Genomic DNA, 17,857 nt, shown 5'->3' on the forward strand with positions numbered 1-17,857 from the left:
CTCCCCTTCCTCCTCACAGTCCAATGACACAGACGTGCTTTGGGGGCAAGATATTTGCAGGCCGTGGCCATCATTCTAAGCATGCAGCACTGCAGGCACCAGGAGTCCTCCCCGTGCTTCAACCCCTCTTCGATGAGTTTGCACCCCCGACCTCCGCTAATGTTCAAATCCTTTAACGGGAGCCAGTCTTCTGCTACGTAATTAGACGAGTCTTGAAATAAGCACCCAGGGGCGTGGCTGAAGACTTTAAGAAACACCAGGCAAGGGAGGGGAGGGGGTACCAGAGACACCTAACATTATTTGAGTGGCAGGAGCTTCCTCTGACCTTCAACGAGGTAAAGAGACATCACAGCCAGCGAGAGTCTGGGGCAGACTCCCCAGACTCGGAGGCCGGGGCAAAGTGGGAGCCGGGGCCGTGTTGGGTGCGGGGGGGCCCAAGGCGGGGAAGGCCCGGGCCGCCGACAGGGGGCGCGCAAGGGCCTCCGGGCCCCGCGGGCGGGGCGGGGGCTGGACGGGGAGGGGCCTTCCGGCAACTTTTTGGTTGGTGCCGCCCCGCCCAGGCCCCTTTTAAACTTGATCTCCGCGGTGCCCTCCCCTTTCGGCCGCGGCGCGTGACTGGGTAAGTGGGCTCGGACCTTCTGGACGCAGGAGCCGACCACGTGGCTCCGGGGCTACCCCGTGCCCTTCCTAGGCGCGCCTCTCGCTGCCCCCCCGCCGAGGCCTCGGCTCGGCGCCGCGGGGAAGCCTCCGTTAGGGCCCCTCGGGGGTGGGGGCGTCCTCGTGGCGCTTGGGCCCTTCGTCCCGGGTTAGGACGGCCCGTGTCCTTGTGCACCTGAAGGGGCCGCCCCCTTTCCTCGAGGATCCCACCCCCACTCAGCAGAAGCCGCCAGGCGCCCGTCACCTCCCGTGCCTCAGTCCCTGCCGTCCACGCACCCGGCCTACAGGCAACTTTTAGTCCTTTTTCAATTAAATGATTGCATTTTGAGGATTAAATTCCAACCGCAGGCGGAGGCGCCGAGCCCTGGACGGTCTCTGGGTTCTTGGTGCACTCGGGGCTCCTGCCTGCCCAGTGGCTGTGACCGCGCGGACGTAAGCCTATTTGGGAAGCGAGTGAGATCTGATGTCTGAAGCGCTTTAAGTTTCCAAGCGGGGCAGTATAATAGCGGGGTTAGCAAACACACGGAGGTCATTTCACTCGCGCAGCCACCACCCACCGTCACCAGTGCCGTTCATTTGCTACTGGCCCGCAGTCAGATAATTTAAAGGCTTGGAGGGACGAGTCTTGCTGGAGTCTTGCCTACAGTGAGTTGAGCAGAGTGCTGTGAGCCCTAATAAGGGAGCCTGCTTTCCTCCCGAAGATCCGCTTTTTCGGGAGTGGCCAGAGCGTTATTACAGCACAGGGCCCGCTTCCAACGTTTAATCAGGGTGTGAGGAGGCCCTTCGTGGTTTTCTGTCCTGGGAAAAGTCTGAACTACTGGGTTCTTTCTGGCTTGGACCAGGATAAGGTGTTGAACGCCTAACTTAGGTCTACTAAGGTGTAGAAATACGCAAGGCTTGCCCCTAGAGAACGTTTGTCTGGGGAATAATGTAAGTTTTTGGAGCGGCTCTCCTGAGCATCGGTGAGCATACTAATTGTTCATTACTGGTACAAAATGCCATATAAAGGGATACTTTGCGAATTCAGTAAAATTGATAAAGATCTAAATTTACATTTGAGTCAACAAATGAAAGAATCTTTGTGGCTAGCATAGGTACCACAGTTCTGTTGAAATGTGAAGCTCGTGGTTCACCTGTTTTCCTCAGTTGTGAAAGATTTGCTGCCTTTTTGATGAAACCAAATGGGACCCATTTTACCATTCTTTAATGAGGAAAGCTTGTACGTTTGCAGCCTAGGTTCTAGGCACCTTTTATCGAGCGTTATAGGTAGACCCAAAGCATGGACAATTTTCCCTCCCTGGAATACCTCCAGCTCTGGCGAATAGCCCTATATACAGCACAGGAAGATAGCGGTGGTAAGGCTTTGTTTTACCATTGCTTTAGGTGTTAGAGATTCTTATTGAGCCCATTTTATTTTTATTTTATTTTATTTATTTTTTTGAGTCGGAGACTCGCTCTGTCACCCAGGCTGTAGTGCAATGGCGCAATCTTGGCTCACTGCAACCTCTGCCTCCCGGGTTCAAGAAATTCTCCTGCCTCAGCCTCCTGAGTAGCTGGGATTACAGGTGCCCGCCACCATGCCCAACTGTTTGTATTTTTTAGTAGAGACGGGGTGTCACCTTGTTGGCCAGGCTGGTCTTGAACTCCTGAGCTGGTGATCCGCCAGCCTCAGCCTCCCAAAGTGCTGGGATTACAGGCGTGAGTCAGCGCACCCGGCCTGCCAAATTGTTTTTTAACTATTCAGTTTAAACTGTGAGAGACACCATGTCAAGGAAGCAGTGTGAGCTAGCGTCTAAGGATTGTGAAAACTGAGCAAGTGCCCAGAACTAGAAACTTCCCAGCCTCCTGAACTCAGCCTCAGGGTAAGCGAGTTTAATAGTGCTTCCTTTGATTTTCAAATCTGTGGAAGGTTTGTTTCAGTTTTTCCCAAATATCGTTGGGATAGTGTTTCTTTTCAAAAATGGATAGGATTCAATGCTAATCAATGGGAAGATAGTGACTCCTGACCATTTTTCTCCTAGCTGGAAACTACAGAAGACTCCCAAGTATCAGGAAATTTGGAGAATTTGTACAGGAATTATATTCAGAGATAGCAATTTATTTACTCATCAAAGAGAGCTATTGGATAGCCACCATAAAGACCACTCATTAAAAAACAAAATTGCATGGTATTCTTAACATTGTCTTTCACTTTTTTTAACCAGGCTTGGTGGAGTTTCAAGATGCTGATGAACTTAAGGTATGGGCCAAGTGGAAAGAATTTGGTTTAAGTTATTAATAGTTGGATTGAAATTCTGGCCAAGGATGAGAACTCTAATCTGATTTTATGTGCTTCTGCTGTGATGGATTAAAGGATTTACCTGAGGCCAAATTGGTAGGCAGGAATTTATTAAATGGAATCATACCACCCCCCGCCGCTTTTAAAATTATGTTTTTGGTAAAAGGGAAAAAGCTCTTGGTAAATGGATAATACTGCTAAGCCAAGAGAAAGACAGGATTTTGAGTGAAAACATAAATTTAGATGTCACAACATTACTAAAGCAACAGTGTGTAAGATATTGGGCGATTTTATTTACTTACTTGCACAGTTTTTGTAAACGAGTCTAGACAGTACTGTATTGGGCTATTTAGTAATACCTACTGTGATACTTCTTTTACAGGTCTGGTGCTTGAAAGAATCAGTGAAGCTTTTCAAGTAGAGGAGGTATATTTGAATATGTAACCTTTAGTATCTACAGAATAGAGGTTGCTTTTTTTTTTTTTTTTTGTCCCTTTCATAGTGGTAGCAAGGTTGAATTTTGAGATGGCCCCAATCATCTATAGGAATATTATTTGACAGTTTTGTAGACACAAAACTGCCTTATAGCTGACTTGATCCTGTAGAACATTTCTGTGGAATTCAATTCTATTATTTAAGGTAGTTTTTCTATGAACCAACTGTGGTCTGTAACTTGACAGTGTTAACAAAACAAGTACCAATACCTTAATCATGCGTAATCATGGTTCACATGCTCAACAAAGATATGACTTAACTCTAAGATTGTTATTTCACAGTATAGTCTTTTTTTTTTTTAAGACAGTTTCACTCTTGTTGCCCAGGCTGGAGTGCAGTGGTGCAATCTTGGCTCACTGCACCCTCTGCTTCCCAGATTCAAGCGATTCTCCTGCCTCAGCCTCCTGAGTAGCTGGGATTACAGGCGTGTGCCACCACACCCAGCTAATTTTGTATTTTTACACATTTTTGTTTGTTTGTTTGAGACGGAGTCTCACTGTCGCCCAGGCTGGAGTGCAGTGGCACGATCTCGGCTCACTGCAACCTCTGCCTCCTGGGTTCAAGCGATTCTCCACCTCAGCCTCCCGAGTAGCTGAGATTACAAGCTAATTTTTGTATTTTTGTAGAGACAGGGTTTCACCATGTTGGCCAGGCTGGTCTCGAACTCCTGATCTCAAGTGATCTGCCTGCCTCGGCCTTCCAAAGTGCTGGAATTATAGGGGTGAGCCACCATGCCCGCCCAGTATATTCTTTTTTTTTTTTTTTTTTTTTTTTTTTGAGACAGAGTTTTGCTCTTGTTGCCCAGGCTGGAGTGCAGTGGCACGATCTCAGCTCACCACAACCTCCACCTCCTGGGTTTAGTCAATTCTACCTCAGCCTCCCGAGTAGCTGGAATTACAGGCATGTGCCACCACACCCAGCTAATTTTGTATTTTTAGTAGGGGTGGCGTTTCTCCATGTTGGTCAGGCTGGTCTAGAACTCCTGACCTCAGGTGATCAGCCTGCCTCAGCCTCCCAAAGGGCTGGGATTACAGGCGTCAGCCACTGTACCCAGCAGTATATTCTTAAATATTACTGTTGAGCCATATATACGACAATGGTGGACTTTGAATGTCTGCACATCTGTAGTAAAATGCAATGCTACCTTCATTTTTTGTTGGTATGCTAAAGAAATTTTAAGTATCTCACTTTTAAAAAAATTGGTTTATGTATTTTATGTGCTTACACATTTTTCCATAGTACTGTAGATCATTTTAGTGATGAAATTTGATACTTTTGACAGAAAAACAGGTCAATGAGTTCCTTGGGATCAAAAGGGTTGATTACAAAAGGGCAGGAAGGAATTGTTAGAGTGATTCTACAGTTCTGCATCTTGATTATGGTATGACTATGCGTTTGTCAAATCTTAACAGGATGAATTTTGCTGAATGTAAAATCATACTTCAATAAACATGACTTTAAAAACTTAACCCTCCTTGGCATTTCAATGGTGTTTCCAGTGAAATCTATGGCAAGATGGTTTGGGGTCACTATCTGCATGAACTGCCAAGTTGGAAAATCAAAAATACATCAAAATCATTCTTGGGACATAAGTCACGGAAGTGACTCATGCACACAATAAATACCCAAGAAGCAGGACCAGAGGGCAGTTGTGTATTGGCACGCTCATCAGTGCTGCAAAAATTCCCCTTCTGGATGGCAACAACAATGCTGTATCCACAGCAGCATTTTAAATCCCACCTCTGATGTATCCACTGTAGTGGGCATGAGATGGCAGAAAGTGGGATATGGAAAATGTTGCCATGTGCCATTCCGAATACTACTGTGGCTTCCCTGCAGCATTGCTTTCCATATTGGCTGTTTTCCATTTCAGGAAAGCTTAGGATGTCCTTGGTAAATACTGGCTAACCAAGAAATTTGAAAAATGAAAGGAGGCTGAGTAATTGGTCTTGGGTTGAAACGGGGTGATGCTGTATAAACTACATGGTTGACTCTGAAAAGCTGGCTAAAAAGCCAGTCTGCATTCCTTGTCCTCATTTCCTTGGAGTAATGAAGGGTGCTTCTTAGAAGAGGGATAGATTCAAGTATGGGTTGTGAGTCATTCTTCTTTTCTGTATGTAATAGGTCTAACCACAGGGCCTGTTGAGCCCTGCCCTGGTGACCAAGAGCATTTTCTGACATGAACAGAGTTAGGCCATCTTGCCCATATGAGCAGAGTTCTTCAGATGTCCCTTAGGATTCTAGGTTTGATACCTTCCCTGCCACTCCCCCACTACCAAATCCCCTTACCCTATAGCCTAGCAATGCAGAGTTGTCCAATATAGAACCTCTGTTAAACATAGCATCACCCAGGAAAATGGGATGAGTGGTTGCAGTCAGTACCACAGTTCTGCAGAATCAACTTGCCTACCTTAGTACTGAAAAGAGCCAGGCACATTCCTCAGCCCTGGGCTTAAAACAAACAAGCCTAGTACAAACACATCCTATCCTCCTATCCTACTACATTTCGCCATATATCTCTTAAACTTCCCCCAGGCTCAAAACAAGCCCAGTACAAACACCACCAGGAAAGTCTCCGATAAGAGGACAGATGAAAGGACAGCCGTTCAAAGTTTTACTGAAAAAGCGGGAACCAAAAGAATTCCTTTGTTCCCCTGTAACTTTCAGGCTATAAAAAAGCAAACACTCGCATTGTTCGGGGCCCTCGTATGCGGTAGAATAGAAGGACCAGGTTCGAACTTGTAGTAAAGATCCTTACCACTTGGCTTTGACTCTGGACTCTGGTGGTCTTCTTTGAGGAACAAACGGTCTAGGCATAACATCTGGGGGCCCGTCTGGGATTCCCCAAGCCCATCAGACCCCTGGTCAACGGATCTGCTAGGATCGATCTACTGATAGGTGAGCTGGCTCATCTCCGTTTGTCTGTCTGTGTCTGTTCTGAATCCGAATCTGTGACTCGCGAGGTCTGAAACTGGAGCTGGCACAGTCCTGGCGGACGTGCTATAGGACAGCCAGCGGAGACCGGTGGGAGACGTCCCCTGGCTCTCATCTGATCTATATTGCGATCTGAGCTGCCCCGGTTTGGCGGGCAGCAGCCGTATCTGAGCTGCCCGGTTTGGTGGGCAGCAGCTGTCTCTGATCTGAGCTGCCCCGGTTTGGCGGGCAGCAGCCGTATCTGAGCTGCCCGGTTGGGTGGGCAGCATCTGTCTCTGATCTGAGCTGCCCCGGTTTGGCGGGCAGCAGCCGTATCTGAGCTGCCCGGTTGGGCGGGCAGCAGCTGTCTCTGATCTGAGCTGCCCCGGTTTGGTGGGCAGCAGCTGTCTCTGATCTGAGCTGCCCCGGTTTGGCGGGCAGCAGCTGTATCTGAGCTGCCCGGTTGGGCAGGCAGCAGCTGTCTCTGATCTGAGCTGCCCCGGTTTGGCGGGCAGCATCTGTCTCTGATCTGAGCTGCCCCGGTTTGGCGGGCAGCATCTGTCTCTGAGCTGCCCCGGTTTGGCGGGCAGCAGCCGTATCTGAGCTGCCCAGTTGGGCGGGCAGCAGCTTTCTCTGATCTGAGCTGCCCCGGTTTGGCGGGCAGCATCTGTCTCTGATCTGAGCTGCCCCGGTTTGGCGGGCAGCATCTGTCTCTGATCTGAGCTGCCCCGGTTTGGCCTGATCTGAGCTGCCCCGGTTTGGCGGGCAGCAGCTGCCTCTGACCAGGGCTGCCAAAGTGCGCCTGCGATTAAATATCATTAATAAGTCAGATCAGATTTCCTTTACAGGGATTCAAACCCACATTCCTTTACAGGAAGAGACTACAAATTATTACAGGATAGGTAATACCCAGAGCACTCCTCTATCTCTCCTTACAAGTAATTTCAAAGAAGTTAGAGCAAGGGGCCATGATCTTGGTATAGAAATCAGGAAAGGAAAGCTAATTACTCTGTGTCGCTCCGAATGGCCTGCCTTTGATGTGGGGTGGCCGCCCGAAAGGACCTTCCGACTTGCTGTCATCACTAGAATAAAGTCCAAGATTTTCCTACCTAGGCATGCGGGCCACTTAGATCATATCCCATATATCCTCATATGGCAGGACCTTGTTGAGAACCCGCCTCCTTGGCTGTCCCCTTTCCAATTGGCCTTTGAACCCTGTAAGGCACTAGTTGCTCGACCACTAAAATCCAAGCAACCAACTGCCCCCCCCATCCTGTTTTACCTGACAGCGAGGACCCACTGTTCACAGAACCCCCTCCGGGCCCCAGGCCCCAGCCCCCTTGGCTGAGCTGCGGGAAGGAGCAGGCGGACGGGAGGCGGCCGGCACACACGGGCCCGCTGAAAAGGAAAGTAACTTTGAAAGGCCGGCGAGGAGGACGTGAGGGCGCACTTCGCAGACTAGCCCCCTTCAGCCGCCTGACTCCATGGTGGCTTTACCCCTTCGGGAAATAAGACCCCCGGATGACACAGGAATCCCCAGGCTCCAGTACTGGCCATTCTCCACCAGTGATCTATATAACTAGAAAACTCAGAGTGCTCGGTTTTCAGACAACCCCAAAGATTTACTGGCTTTACTAGATAGTGTCATGTTCACCCACCAGCCCACTTAGGATGATTGTCAGCAGCTCCTCCGAATTTTGTTCACCACGGAAGAGCGAGAGAGAATACAGATAGAAGCTAGAAAGCTGGTCCCGGGGGACGACGGTCAACCGACTGCCAACCCCGACCTCATAAACGCAACCTTTCCTCTGACCAGGCCGGCGTAGGACTACAACACGGCAGAAAGTAAAGGACGGCTACACCTTTATCGCCAGACTCTAATGGCAGGTCTCCGGGCAGCTGCTCGCAAGCCCACTAATTTGGCTAAAGTATATTCTATTCTGCAAGGAAAGACAGAGAGCCCAGCTACCTACTTAGAAAGATTAATAGAAGCTTTTAGACAGTACACCCCCATAGATCCAGAGGCTCCAGGAAGTCAGGCAGCTGTTGTAATGTCTTTCATAAATCAGGCAGCCCCAGATATTAAGAGAAAACTCCAGAAATTAGAAGACTTAGAAGGAAAGCGGATTCAGGACCTCCTTCAGATAGCCCAGCAGGTTTACAATAACAGAGATACTCCAGAGGAAAAGCAATTTAAGGCCACTGAAAAAATGACCAAGGTCCTGGCAGCAGTGGTACAGAAAAAGCATCTACAGCCAGAGTACACCCAACCTAGGCGGCCCCCCCGGCATGATAATCTGAGCAAAGACCAATGTGCTTATTGTAAGGGGGCTGGCCACTAGGTAAGAGACTGCCCCAAAAAGAAACCACGAGGACAAGGACCCGGACCCCCTAGGTCTACACCCGTACTAGTCACTCAAGACGAAGACTAGGGAAGACGGGGTTCGGACCCCCTCCCCGAACCTAAGGTAACTTTGCAAGTGGAGGGGTCCCCAGTCCAGTTCTTGGTCAATACAGGAGCACAGCACTCGGTCTTAGTTAAAACTAATAGGAAATTATCCTCCAAATCCTTGTAAGTACAAGGGGCCACAGGAGTTAAGAAATACCCATGGACAACACAAAGAACAGTAAACCTCGAAGCCAAGAATGTAACCCATTCTTTCCTAGTCATCCCTAAGAGCCCCTGTCCCCTATTAGGGAGAGACCTGCTAACTAAAATAAGAGCACAGATCCATTTCCTCCCTGAGAGGCCCGTCGTGACCAACTCCCACAATCGAACCGTGTCCATCCTGACTATAAACCTAGAAGATGAGTACCGGCTCCACCAGGAGAAAGCAGCCCCTGACCAGGACATAGCAACTTGGCTCCAGCAGTATCCAGAAGCGTGGGCGGAGACAGGGGGCTTAGGTCTAGCAAAACACCGTCCTGCCTTATTTATTGAACTTAAGCCTAGGACAGACCCCGTGCAGGTACGCCAGTACCCGATGCCCCTAGAGGCCAAGAGAAGGATTGCCCCGCATATCCGCCGGCTCCTTGACCAAGGGGTCCTACGCCCATGTCACTCACCCTAGAATACTCCATTGTTGCCAGTACGAAAACCTAATAGTAAAGAATACAGACCTGTACAAGACTTAAAAGAAATCAACAAGAAGGTTGTAGACATACATCCAACTGTACCTAACCCGTATACCCTCCTAAGTACCTTAAACCCTAAACATCAGTGGTACACTGTTTTAGATTTGAAAGATGCTTTCTTTAGTTTGCCTTTAGCCCCTCAGAGCCAAAAGCTCTTCGCCTTAGAGTGGAATGACCCTGATAAGGGCATAAGTGGCCAACTGACATGGACCAGGCTGCCGCAAAGATTCAAAAACTCTCCTACCCTGTTCGATGAGGCCCTCCATGAAGACCTAGGTGAGTACCGACGTAAACACCCTGAAATAATTTTACTCCAGTATGTTGATGACCTCCTAATTGCTGCTGAGACCCAAGAAGCTTGCATCCAAAGGACCAAAAGTCTCTTACAAGCTCTAGAGAATCTAGGCTACCAAGCCTCGGCAAAGAAAGCTCAAATCTGTAAGCCAGAAGTAATATATCTAAAGTACCTGCTTAAAAGAAGGCAGCGCTAGCTAACAGACGCCCGGAAACAAACTGTTCTGCAGATCCCCAGGCCACAATCCACCCGACAAGTAAGAAAGTTCCTGAGGTCGGCAAGATTTTGCAGACTATGGATACCTAAGTTCGCAGAACTGGCTAAACCCTTGTATCAGGCAACACGGGGGCAACAGCCATTTAATTGGACAGACGAAGCCGGGTTGGCCTTCCAACAGATTAAAACCGCCCTACTCTCCGCGCCTGCACTAGGACTACCTGATGTTACCAAGCCCTTCCACTTATACGTGGATGAAAATAAAGGTGTCGCCAAGGCAGTAATAACTCAGAACTTAGGCCCCTGGCAGAGGCCAGTTGCCTACCTGTCAAAGAAGTTAGACCCAGTAGCTGCCAGGTGGCCCCCTTGTCTCCGAATGATTGCGGCCACGGCTCTGATGGTGCAAGATGCTGATAAACTTGTCATGAGGCAAGAATTGCGGGTCGTTACTCCACATGCCATCGAAGGTGTACTCAAACAGCCACCTAATCGATGGATGAGTAACGCCCGGCTCACCCACTACCAAGGACTACTACTAAATCCTCTCAGGATAATTTTCCTGCCCCCAACGACCTTAAACCCTGCCTCACTGCTGCCCAACCCGGACCTAGACGCCCCACTCCATGACTGCACCGAGATACTAGCTCAGGTGCACGGAGTTCGAGAAGACCTGCAGGACCGCCCACTTCCTGACGCCAACCTCGTCTAGTTCACTGATAGGAGCAGCTTCATGCATCAAGGCCAGAGGTACGCTGGGGCGGCAGTAACTTCAGAGACTGAAGTAATCTAGGCAGAACCCCTGCCCCCGAGGACATCGGCCCAGAAGGCCGAACTGATAGTGCTCACCCAAGCTCTTACCTTAGAGGCGAGGAAAAAGCTGACAGTATATACAGACAGCCGATATGCTTTTGCAACGGCGCATATACATAAGGACATTTACAAGAAGCGAAGGTTACTGACGGCTGAAAGAAAAGAGATAAAAAACAAGCAAGAAATCCTAGCCCTGCTAACAGCCCTATAAAGGCCAGAAAAATTAGCCATTGTACATTGCCCAAGGCATCAGAAACTAACTACTCCAACTGCTCAAGGCAACTTTCTGGCAGACCAAACTGCAAGAAATGTGGCGAAGGCTCCCAGCCAACTCCTTGCACTCCAGCTCCCTGACCCAGGCCCCCAAGACTTGCCATATTTCCCTGAATATTCAGAACAAGATCTCCAGTGGATTGACAAACTTCCCCTGAAACAAATCCAGAATAGGTGGTGGACTGATACTAATGACCAAACCATCCTACCAGAAAAATTAAGACAACAGGTGTTAGAACACATCCACCGAACCACCCACCTGGGGGCCCGGCGGATGATAGACCTGATCAGACGCTCCAAGCTCAAAATCAGACATATAGCTAAGACGGCCAGCAGTATCGTGACAAGTTGCAAAGTCTGCCAGCTTAACAACGCATACCCCCAATCTCAAGCTGCAGCAGGAGCAAGGCTCAGAGGAACCAGGCCCGGTATCTACTAGGAAGTAGATTTTACTGAAATAAAGCCAGGAAAGTACAGGTACCAGTACTTACTTGTCTTTGTAGATACTTTTTCAAGGTGGACTGAAGCATTCCCAACCAAAAAAGAAACTGCTCAGGTCGTAGCAAAGAAAATTCTGGAAGATATCCTTCCCAGGTATGGCTTCCCCATCCAGATAAAGTTAGATAATAGGCCCGCTTTCGTCGCTAAAGTAAGTCAGGACTTAGCTTCCATCCTTAAGGCAAATTAGAAACTACATTGCGCTTACAGGCCCCAGAGTTCAGGACAAGTAGAAAAGATGAATCGGACCTTAAAAGAGACCTTAACTAAATTGACTATAAAGACTGGCGCTAATTAAGTAGTCCTTCTCCCCTATGCTCTGTTCCAGGCCCGTAATACCCCTTACAAACTAGGCCTCACCCCTTACGAAATCATGTATGGCAGACCTCCACCCCTGGTTCCTAGCTTAAAAGATGACCTGCTTAAGTCTGAAACAGAAAATGTCTCTGAATTCTTATTTTCCTTACAAGCCTTACAGAAAATTCACCAAAAAATCTGGCCCAAGCTAAGAAAGCTATATGAGACCAGTCCCCCACCGACACCCCATCTGTACCAGCCAGAAGACTAAGTCCTAGTTAAGCGACACCGACAAAAGACCCTAGAGCCCAGGTGGAAAGGACCACTCCAAGTACTCCTGACCACACCCACCGCCCTGAAAGTAGAAGGCATTGCGTCGTAGATCCACTACACCCACGTCAAGCCAGTAGACCCAACCTCCGACCTTCTAAGGCCAATCACGGCGGCGGCGGCTGAAGCACCGGACACGTGGACTGTAGACAGAGCTAAGAACAACCCCTTAAAACTCACCCTGCGCCGGCAGCATAACTCACTGCAAACATGCAGTTAGGTAGACTAATCTAACATTAGTCGCCCTAGTGGCCGCTGAAGAAAACATAAAGCCAGCTCCTAATCCCTTTGTCTGGAGATTCTGGCTTTATGAAAACGAAACCCACCCTAGGCAACCTCATAAGCCCAGGAAATTAGTGGCCAGTGCAGATTGCCCCTCCTCAGGGTGCAATAGCCCAATTTTACTAAATTTTACCGATTTCCCAGTAGCCAAACCAGTGGCACCAATAATATGCTTCGAGTATGATCAGACTGAATACAATTGTAAGCACTATTGGTGGCACCAAAGTGCCGGCTGCCCTTATAACTATTGTAACATCCATAAATACCAATAGTAAGGTGAAGAAGAACAGATAGATCCCAGATGGCCCTTCCATCGCAGACAAGATAAAGACCTTTCATATACATGGATAGTTAAAGACCCCTGGAACTCCCGCTGGACCACGCCTCAACACGAGGCTGTATACTACTCCTCCGCCTCCACATGGCCTAGCAGTCACCTCTATCTGTGGCGAGGTCTAGTGCAGGTACGGCCCCTGGTCCATGGAAATATCCAGCGACAAGAAAACTGCCTGACACAAGATTTATGTCCTTTTTCCTGGTTAAAATTATTACAAGAAAGATTAGAACTTGCCAACCTTACAGGACTTCACAGCCTGTCTGGCTGCTTTCTATGTGCCACTCTAAGGCGTCCACCGCTAACCGCTGTCCCCCTGCCATAAAGATCATCCACCTCTGCCCAAGCTAACAACCACCAAAACCTCTCATATGCCCCTATCCCTAACGTGCCACTATACCTAAACCCCAGTCAAGAGAAGTTTCCCTACTGTTTCTCAAGAACTAATTCCAGCCTCTGCAACATCACTGTAACGCCCCCTAACATCACCTTAAGGGCTCCGTCAGGCATATTCTTCTGGTGTAATGGAACATTATCTAAAAACCTATCAAGCCCGTCTGTTACCAACCTACTGTGTCTTCCTGTCACATTAGTTCCCCGGTTAACTCTACTTACTGCCGGCGAGTTCCTAAGGTATACCAGTAACTGGACTAGTGCTGTTATTCACCCAGACCCTAGACCGAGACCTGCACGAGCCATATTTCTCCCCCTCATTGCAGGAATCTCCCTCACCGCATCCTTCATGGCGGCCGGACTGGCTGGGGGAGCCCTAAGTCACACCCTTATAGAAAGTAACAAGCTGTACCAACAATTTGCTGTTGCTATGGAGGAGTCAGCTGAGTCCCTTGCCTCCCTCCAGCGGCAGCTCACGTCCCTAGCACAGGTAACCTTGCAGAACCGGAGGGCCTTAGACCTACTCACTGCTGAAAAAGGGGGAACGTGTATGTTTCTAAAGGAAGACTGTTATTTCTACATAAATGAATCAGGACTCGTAGAAGACCGAGTCCAACAGTTATGCAAGTTAAGCACAGAAGTAAGAACACGGCAGTTTGCTTCAGCTGCAGACCAATGGTGGAACTCATCTATGTTTTCTCTGTTAGCCCCCTTCCTTGGACCCCTGCTGAGTCTACTATTTCTGCTTACCGTAAGACCTTGTGTTGTTAACAGAATTTTGCGGTTCGTTAAAGAAAAGTTTAACACTGTACAACTCATGGTCCTCAGAGCCCAATACCAACCTGTAAACGCTGAAACAGAATCAGACTTATAAGACCCAAGATTGGCTCTAAAAAATACCTGAAAAGAAAGGGGGGGAATGAAAAGAGCCAGGCACATTCCTCAGCCCCGGGCTCAAAACAAACAAGCCCAGTACAAACACATCCCATCCTCCCATCCCACCACATATCGCCATATATCTCTTAAACTTCCCCCAGGCTCAAAACAAACAAGCCCAGTACAAACACCACCAGGAAAGTCTCCGATAAGAGGACAGATGAAAGGACAGCCGTTCAAAGTTTTACTGAAAAAGCGGGAACCAAAAGAATTCCTTTGTTCCCCTGTAACTTTCAGGCTATAAAAAAGCAAACACTTGCATTGTTCGGGGCCCTCTTGTATGTGGTAGAATAGAAGGACCAGGTTCGAACTTGTAGTAAAGATCCTTGCCGCTTGGCTTTGACTCTGGACTCTGGTGGTCTTCTTTGAAGAACAAACGGTCTAGGCATAACAGTACATTGCCTGTCTACGTGTTTAGCAGAGCTAAAAGCAGGCATGGACTATTAAACTACCATCCTTTTGTGCTCAAGTGCCATGAAGAGAAGCAAACCTGGAGTTGAATGAAAGTTTTCAAAGAGGGCTTCCAAGTGAGGAACTTGGGCATGTGAATCTTTAATTATGACTATAAAAGAAATTGTGATTGGAAATAGAATTTTTATGCTAGTGGTTATGATTTCATTGAAAATAGAAAATCTTATTTAAGAACTGTGGTCACAAAACCTCCCCAGATAGTGACGTAAATAAAACCCAGGTTAACAATTGTGGCATTGACATGTCAGTTCATGTAGATTGAGTCACAATTTGATTTTGAGAATGGCCATATCCCATTTTGTCTTACTCCATGGTGTTCCTGAGCACTTGGATACAAATAGATTCTGTTTCCTAAAAGTAGCCAAATCTTTGTAGTTCAAGTGAATATTCCAGACTAAAATATGTGTCTTTTTGAAGGTCCTTAAGCCTTACATATTTAATTGTGTAATTTGGCAAATATTTGCTGTTGTGTCAAGTCCTGTGATAGAGACAGTTCCTACCTTTCTGGAGCTTTCACAGTGTGACTCATTTCAGTACGTAAGTCAGAGCCAGTTTTAATAGAATGTTCTCTGGTTGACTTCTGTTGTAAGGAATAATTTCATTTCATGTCTGGGTCAATATCTGAAAGATTAAATTATTAGGGCAAACTGAAAAAAAAAATCTAGTTTTACCCCCCCACCACCACATTCCCAAAATAATTTAGCATGGTTTATAACAAATATCAAGCAACAATAATTAGAAGCAGATAAAAGCTCAGCAAGTAGAGGGCAAGAATAAAAAACTAAACTGTTAGATCTCATGCTGTAGGCTCCAGCCAAGTTGTCTCTGAGCTTCCTAAAAGCAAAGAGCCAACTGGCAAGTTAGTAACCAGGCAATTGCCATAATTTTCTAATGGAGGAGGGGAGTGGTCATGTGCATTCTAAGCTCCTTAAAGCCAAGGAGGAAGCTTTCTTTCCTTCATGATCTCAAGTACTCTACTTTGAAGAAAGGAATGGAACAGAAGGTGTCTGCATAACTAAATGGGGATCTAGAGAAAGTGGAGACTGCCTCTGGAGCAGGGAGGTGAGTGGACCAGATCACCGTGTGGGCCTGGGCCTACTCAGCTGATTTTCAAGCTAAAACCAGGGGTAACTTTTCCTCTTGAGACGAAAGCCATGCTCAGATTCTGTGAACAGCCAGAGATGTGTTCGAAAGGCTTACTTTTATTTTGTACTAGAAAAGATTGTCTCTCCAAAATTTACCTCGTATTCATAAACTGGAAAGTTCTGATGGCAATATTTTGTTACAAAATTGTCATTAATCACAATCCAGGATTATGCTACCATGACTAGAAGGCCCCGTAATGGAGTTTATCTGCACTGCAAGGGGCCAGTTGTCTCAGAATCATCCTCCGTTGACATCTCCATCTCCAGGACAGCTCCACACTAATCTGTTTCAAAGACAAAATCCGGTCTAATCAGTTTGATGTATGTTTCTGGGAATAGAGCCGAATGTTGTAGCTGATGGAATGGAGTCTCATACCATTGATTTTGCAGCTGGATAAGTGCCCTGCCATGTTACTGCCACTCTTTAAGGCAGAATAGAGCACATTGTATCATTTATAGGCCTCTCACAGTGAGAAATATGTGGAACTTTGGAAATCAGAATCTAAAACTGCAGTCCAATGGGGTAGCCACTATTCACATGTGCTATTGAGTACCTAAAATGTGGCTAGACCAAGTTGACATGTGCTGAAGGGTGAAAAACATCAGGAGTGAAGAATTAACTTGAAAAAAATGTAAACTATCTCAATTTTATATTGATTACAAATTAAATGATGTTTTGAATATATTGAGTTAAATGAAATACATTTTTAAATGATACATGATGTGTATTATATTTCTGTTGGACAGTACTGGTCTAAAACAGTTGATTCACTATCCAGTAGAGAGAAAGGTATTGCTGTTTTACCATATGTGACCTTCAGGGAAAAGAAGAATAAAATTAGCACTTGAAAATGCAAAATTTACAGATAAGCAGCTATTTTTTGAAGGGCAGAAGGTGCAGGGGTAGTCAGCACTACTTAGAAGATTTGACATAAATTCTTTATTCAAGTTGCTAGTACTTCTGGAGATTTTAAATGAAAGACTTCAGAGTGTATTTAGTAAACACTCTGCTGTGCCCACTCTACAAGCATCTGTGTGTTCATTAATCAAGAGCAGGCCAGGTGCAGTTGTTCACACAGTGGCTCCCACCCAGCACTTTGGGAGGCCAAGGCGGGTAGATTGCTTGAACTCAGGAGTTTCAGACCAGCCTGGGCAACATGGCAAGACCCCATCTCTAAATAAATGTAGAGAGGGATGCCCTCTCTCACCACTCCTATTCAACATAGTGTTGGAAGTTCTGGCCAGGGCAATTAGGCAGGAGAAGGAAATAAAGGGTATTCAATTAGGAAAAGAGGAAGTCAAATTGTCCCTGTTTGCAGACGACATGATTGTATATCTAGAAAACCCCATTGTCTCAGCCCAAAATCTCCTTAAGCTGATAAGCAACTTCAGCAAAGTCTCAGGATACAAAATCAATGTACAAAAATCACAAGCATTCTTATACACCAATAACAGACAAACAGAGAGCCAAATCATGAGTGAACTCCCATTCACAATTGCTTCAGAGAGAATAAAATACCTAGGAATCCAACTTACAAGGGATGTGAAGGACCTCTTCAAGGAGAACTACAAACCACTGCTCAATGAAATAAAAGAGGATACAAACAAATGGAAGAACATTCCATGCTCATGGGTAGGAAGAATCAATATCGTGAAAATGGACATACTGCCCAAGGTAATTTATAGATTCAATGCCATCCCCATAAAGCTACCAATGACTTTCTTCACAGAATTGGAAAAAACTACTTTAAAGTCCATATGGAACCAAAAAAGAGCCCGCATCACCAAGGCAATCCTAAGCCAAAAGAACAAAGCTGGAGGCATCACACTACCTGACTTCAAACTATACTACAAGGCTACAGTAACCAAAACAGCATGGTATTGGTACCAAAACAGAGATATAGATCAATGGAACAGAACAGAGCCCTCAGAAATAACGCCGCATATCTACAACTATCAGATCTTTGACAAACCTGAGAAAAACAAGCAATGGTGAAAGGATTCCCTATTTAATAAATGGTGCTGGGAAAACTGGCTAGCCATAGGTAGAAAGCTGAAACTGGATCCCTTCCTTACACCTTATACAAAAATCAATTCAA

General features: G+C 46.8%; 1 protein-coding gene, 1 long non-coding RNA gene and 1 other non-coding gene across 3 annotated transcripts; 2 read left to right on the top strand and 1 right to left on the bottom strand.

The window, feature by feature from the left end:
- Positions 1 to 470: 470 nt before the first annotated feature.
- LOC103784329 (uncharacterized) lies at positions 471 to 4,896 on the top strand. Its single transcript, XR_609956.4, has 3 exons — positions 471 to 619; positions 2,862 to 2,896; positions 3,318 to 4,896. It is a non-coding gene; the product is annotated as an uncharacterized LOC103784329 (long non-coding RNA).
- On the bottom strand, positions 532 to 10,567 carry LOC134730663 (uncharacterized). Its single transcript, XM_063605638.1, has 2 exons — positions 4,841 to 10,567; positions 532 to 3,380 (listed from the first exon to the last, which is right to left on the bottom strand). Exon 1 carries the CDS (start codon positions 7,160 to 7,162, stop codon positions 6,485 to 6,487), a length of 678 nt encoding a protein of 225 aa, XP_063461708.1. The 5' UTR covers positions 7,163 to 10,567; the 3' UTR covers positions 532 to 3,380; positions 4,841 to 6,484.
- On the top strand, positions 2,953 to 3,026 carry LOC112440590 (small nucleolar RNA SNORD93). Its single transcript, XR_003028618.1, has one exon. It is a non-coding gene; the product is annotated as a small nucleolar RNA SNORD93 (small nucleolar RNA).
- Positions 10,568 to 17,857: the final 7,290 nt, after the last annotated feature.

This window comes from Pan paniscus, chromosome 6 (genome assembly GCF_029289425.2).
Source record: "Pan paniscus chromosome 6, NHGRI_mPanPan1-v2.0_pri, whole genome shotgun sequence".
Lineage (NCBI taxonomy): Eukaryota > Metazoa > Chordata > Mammalia > Primates > Hominidae > Pan > Pan paniscus.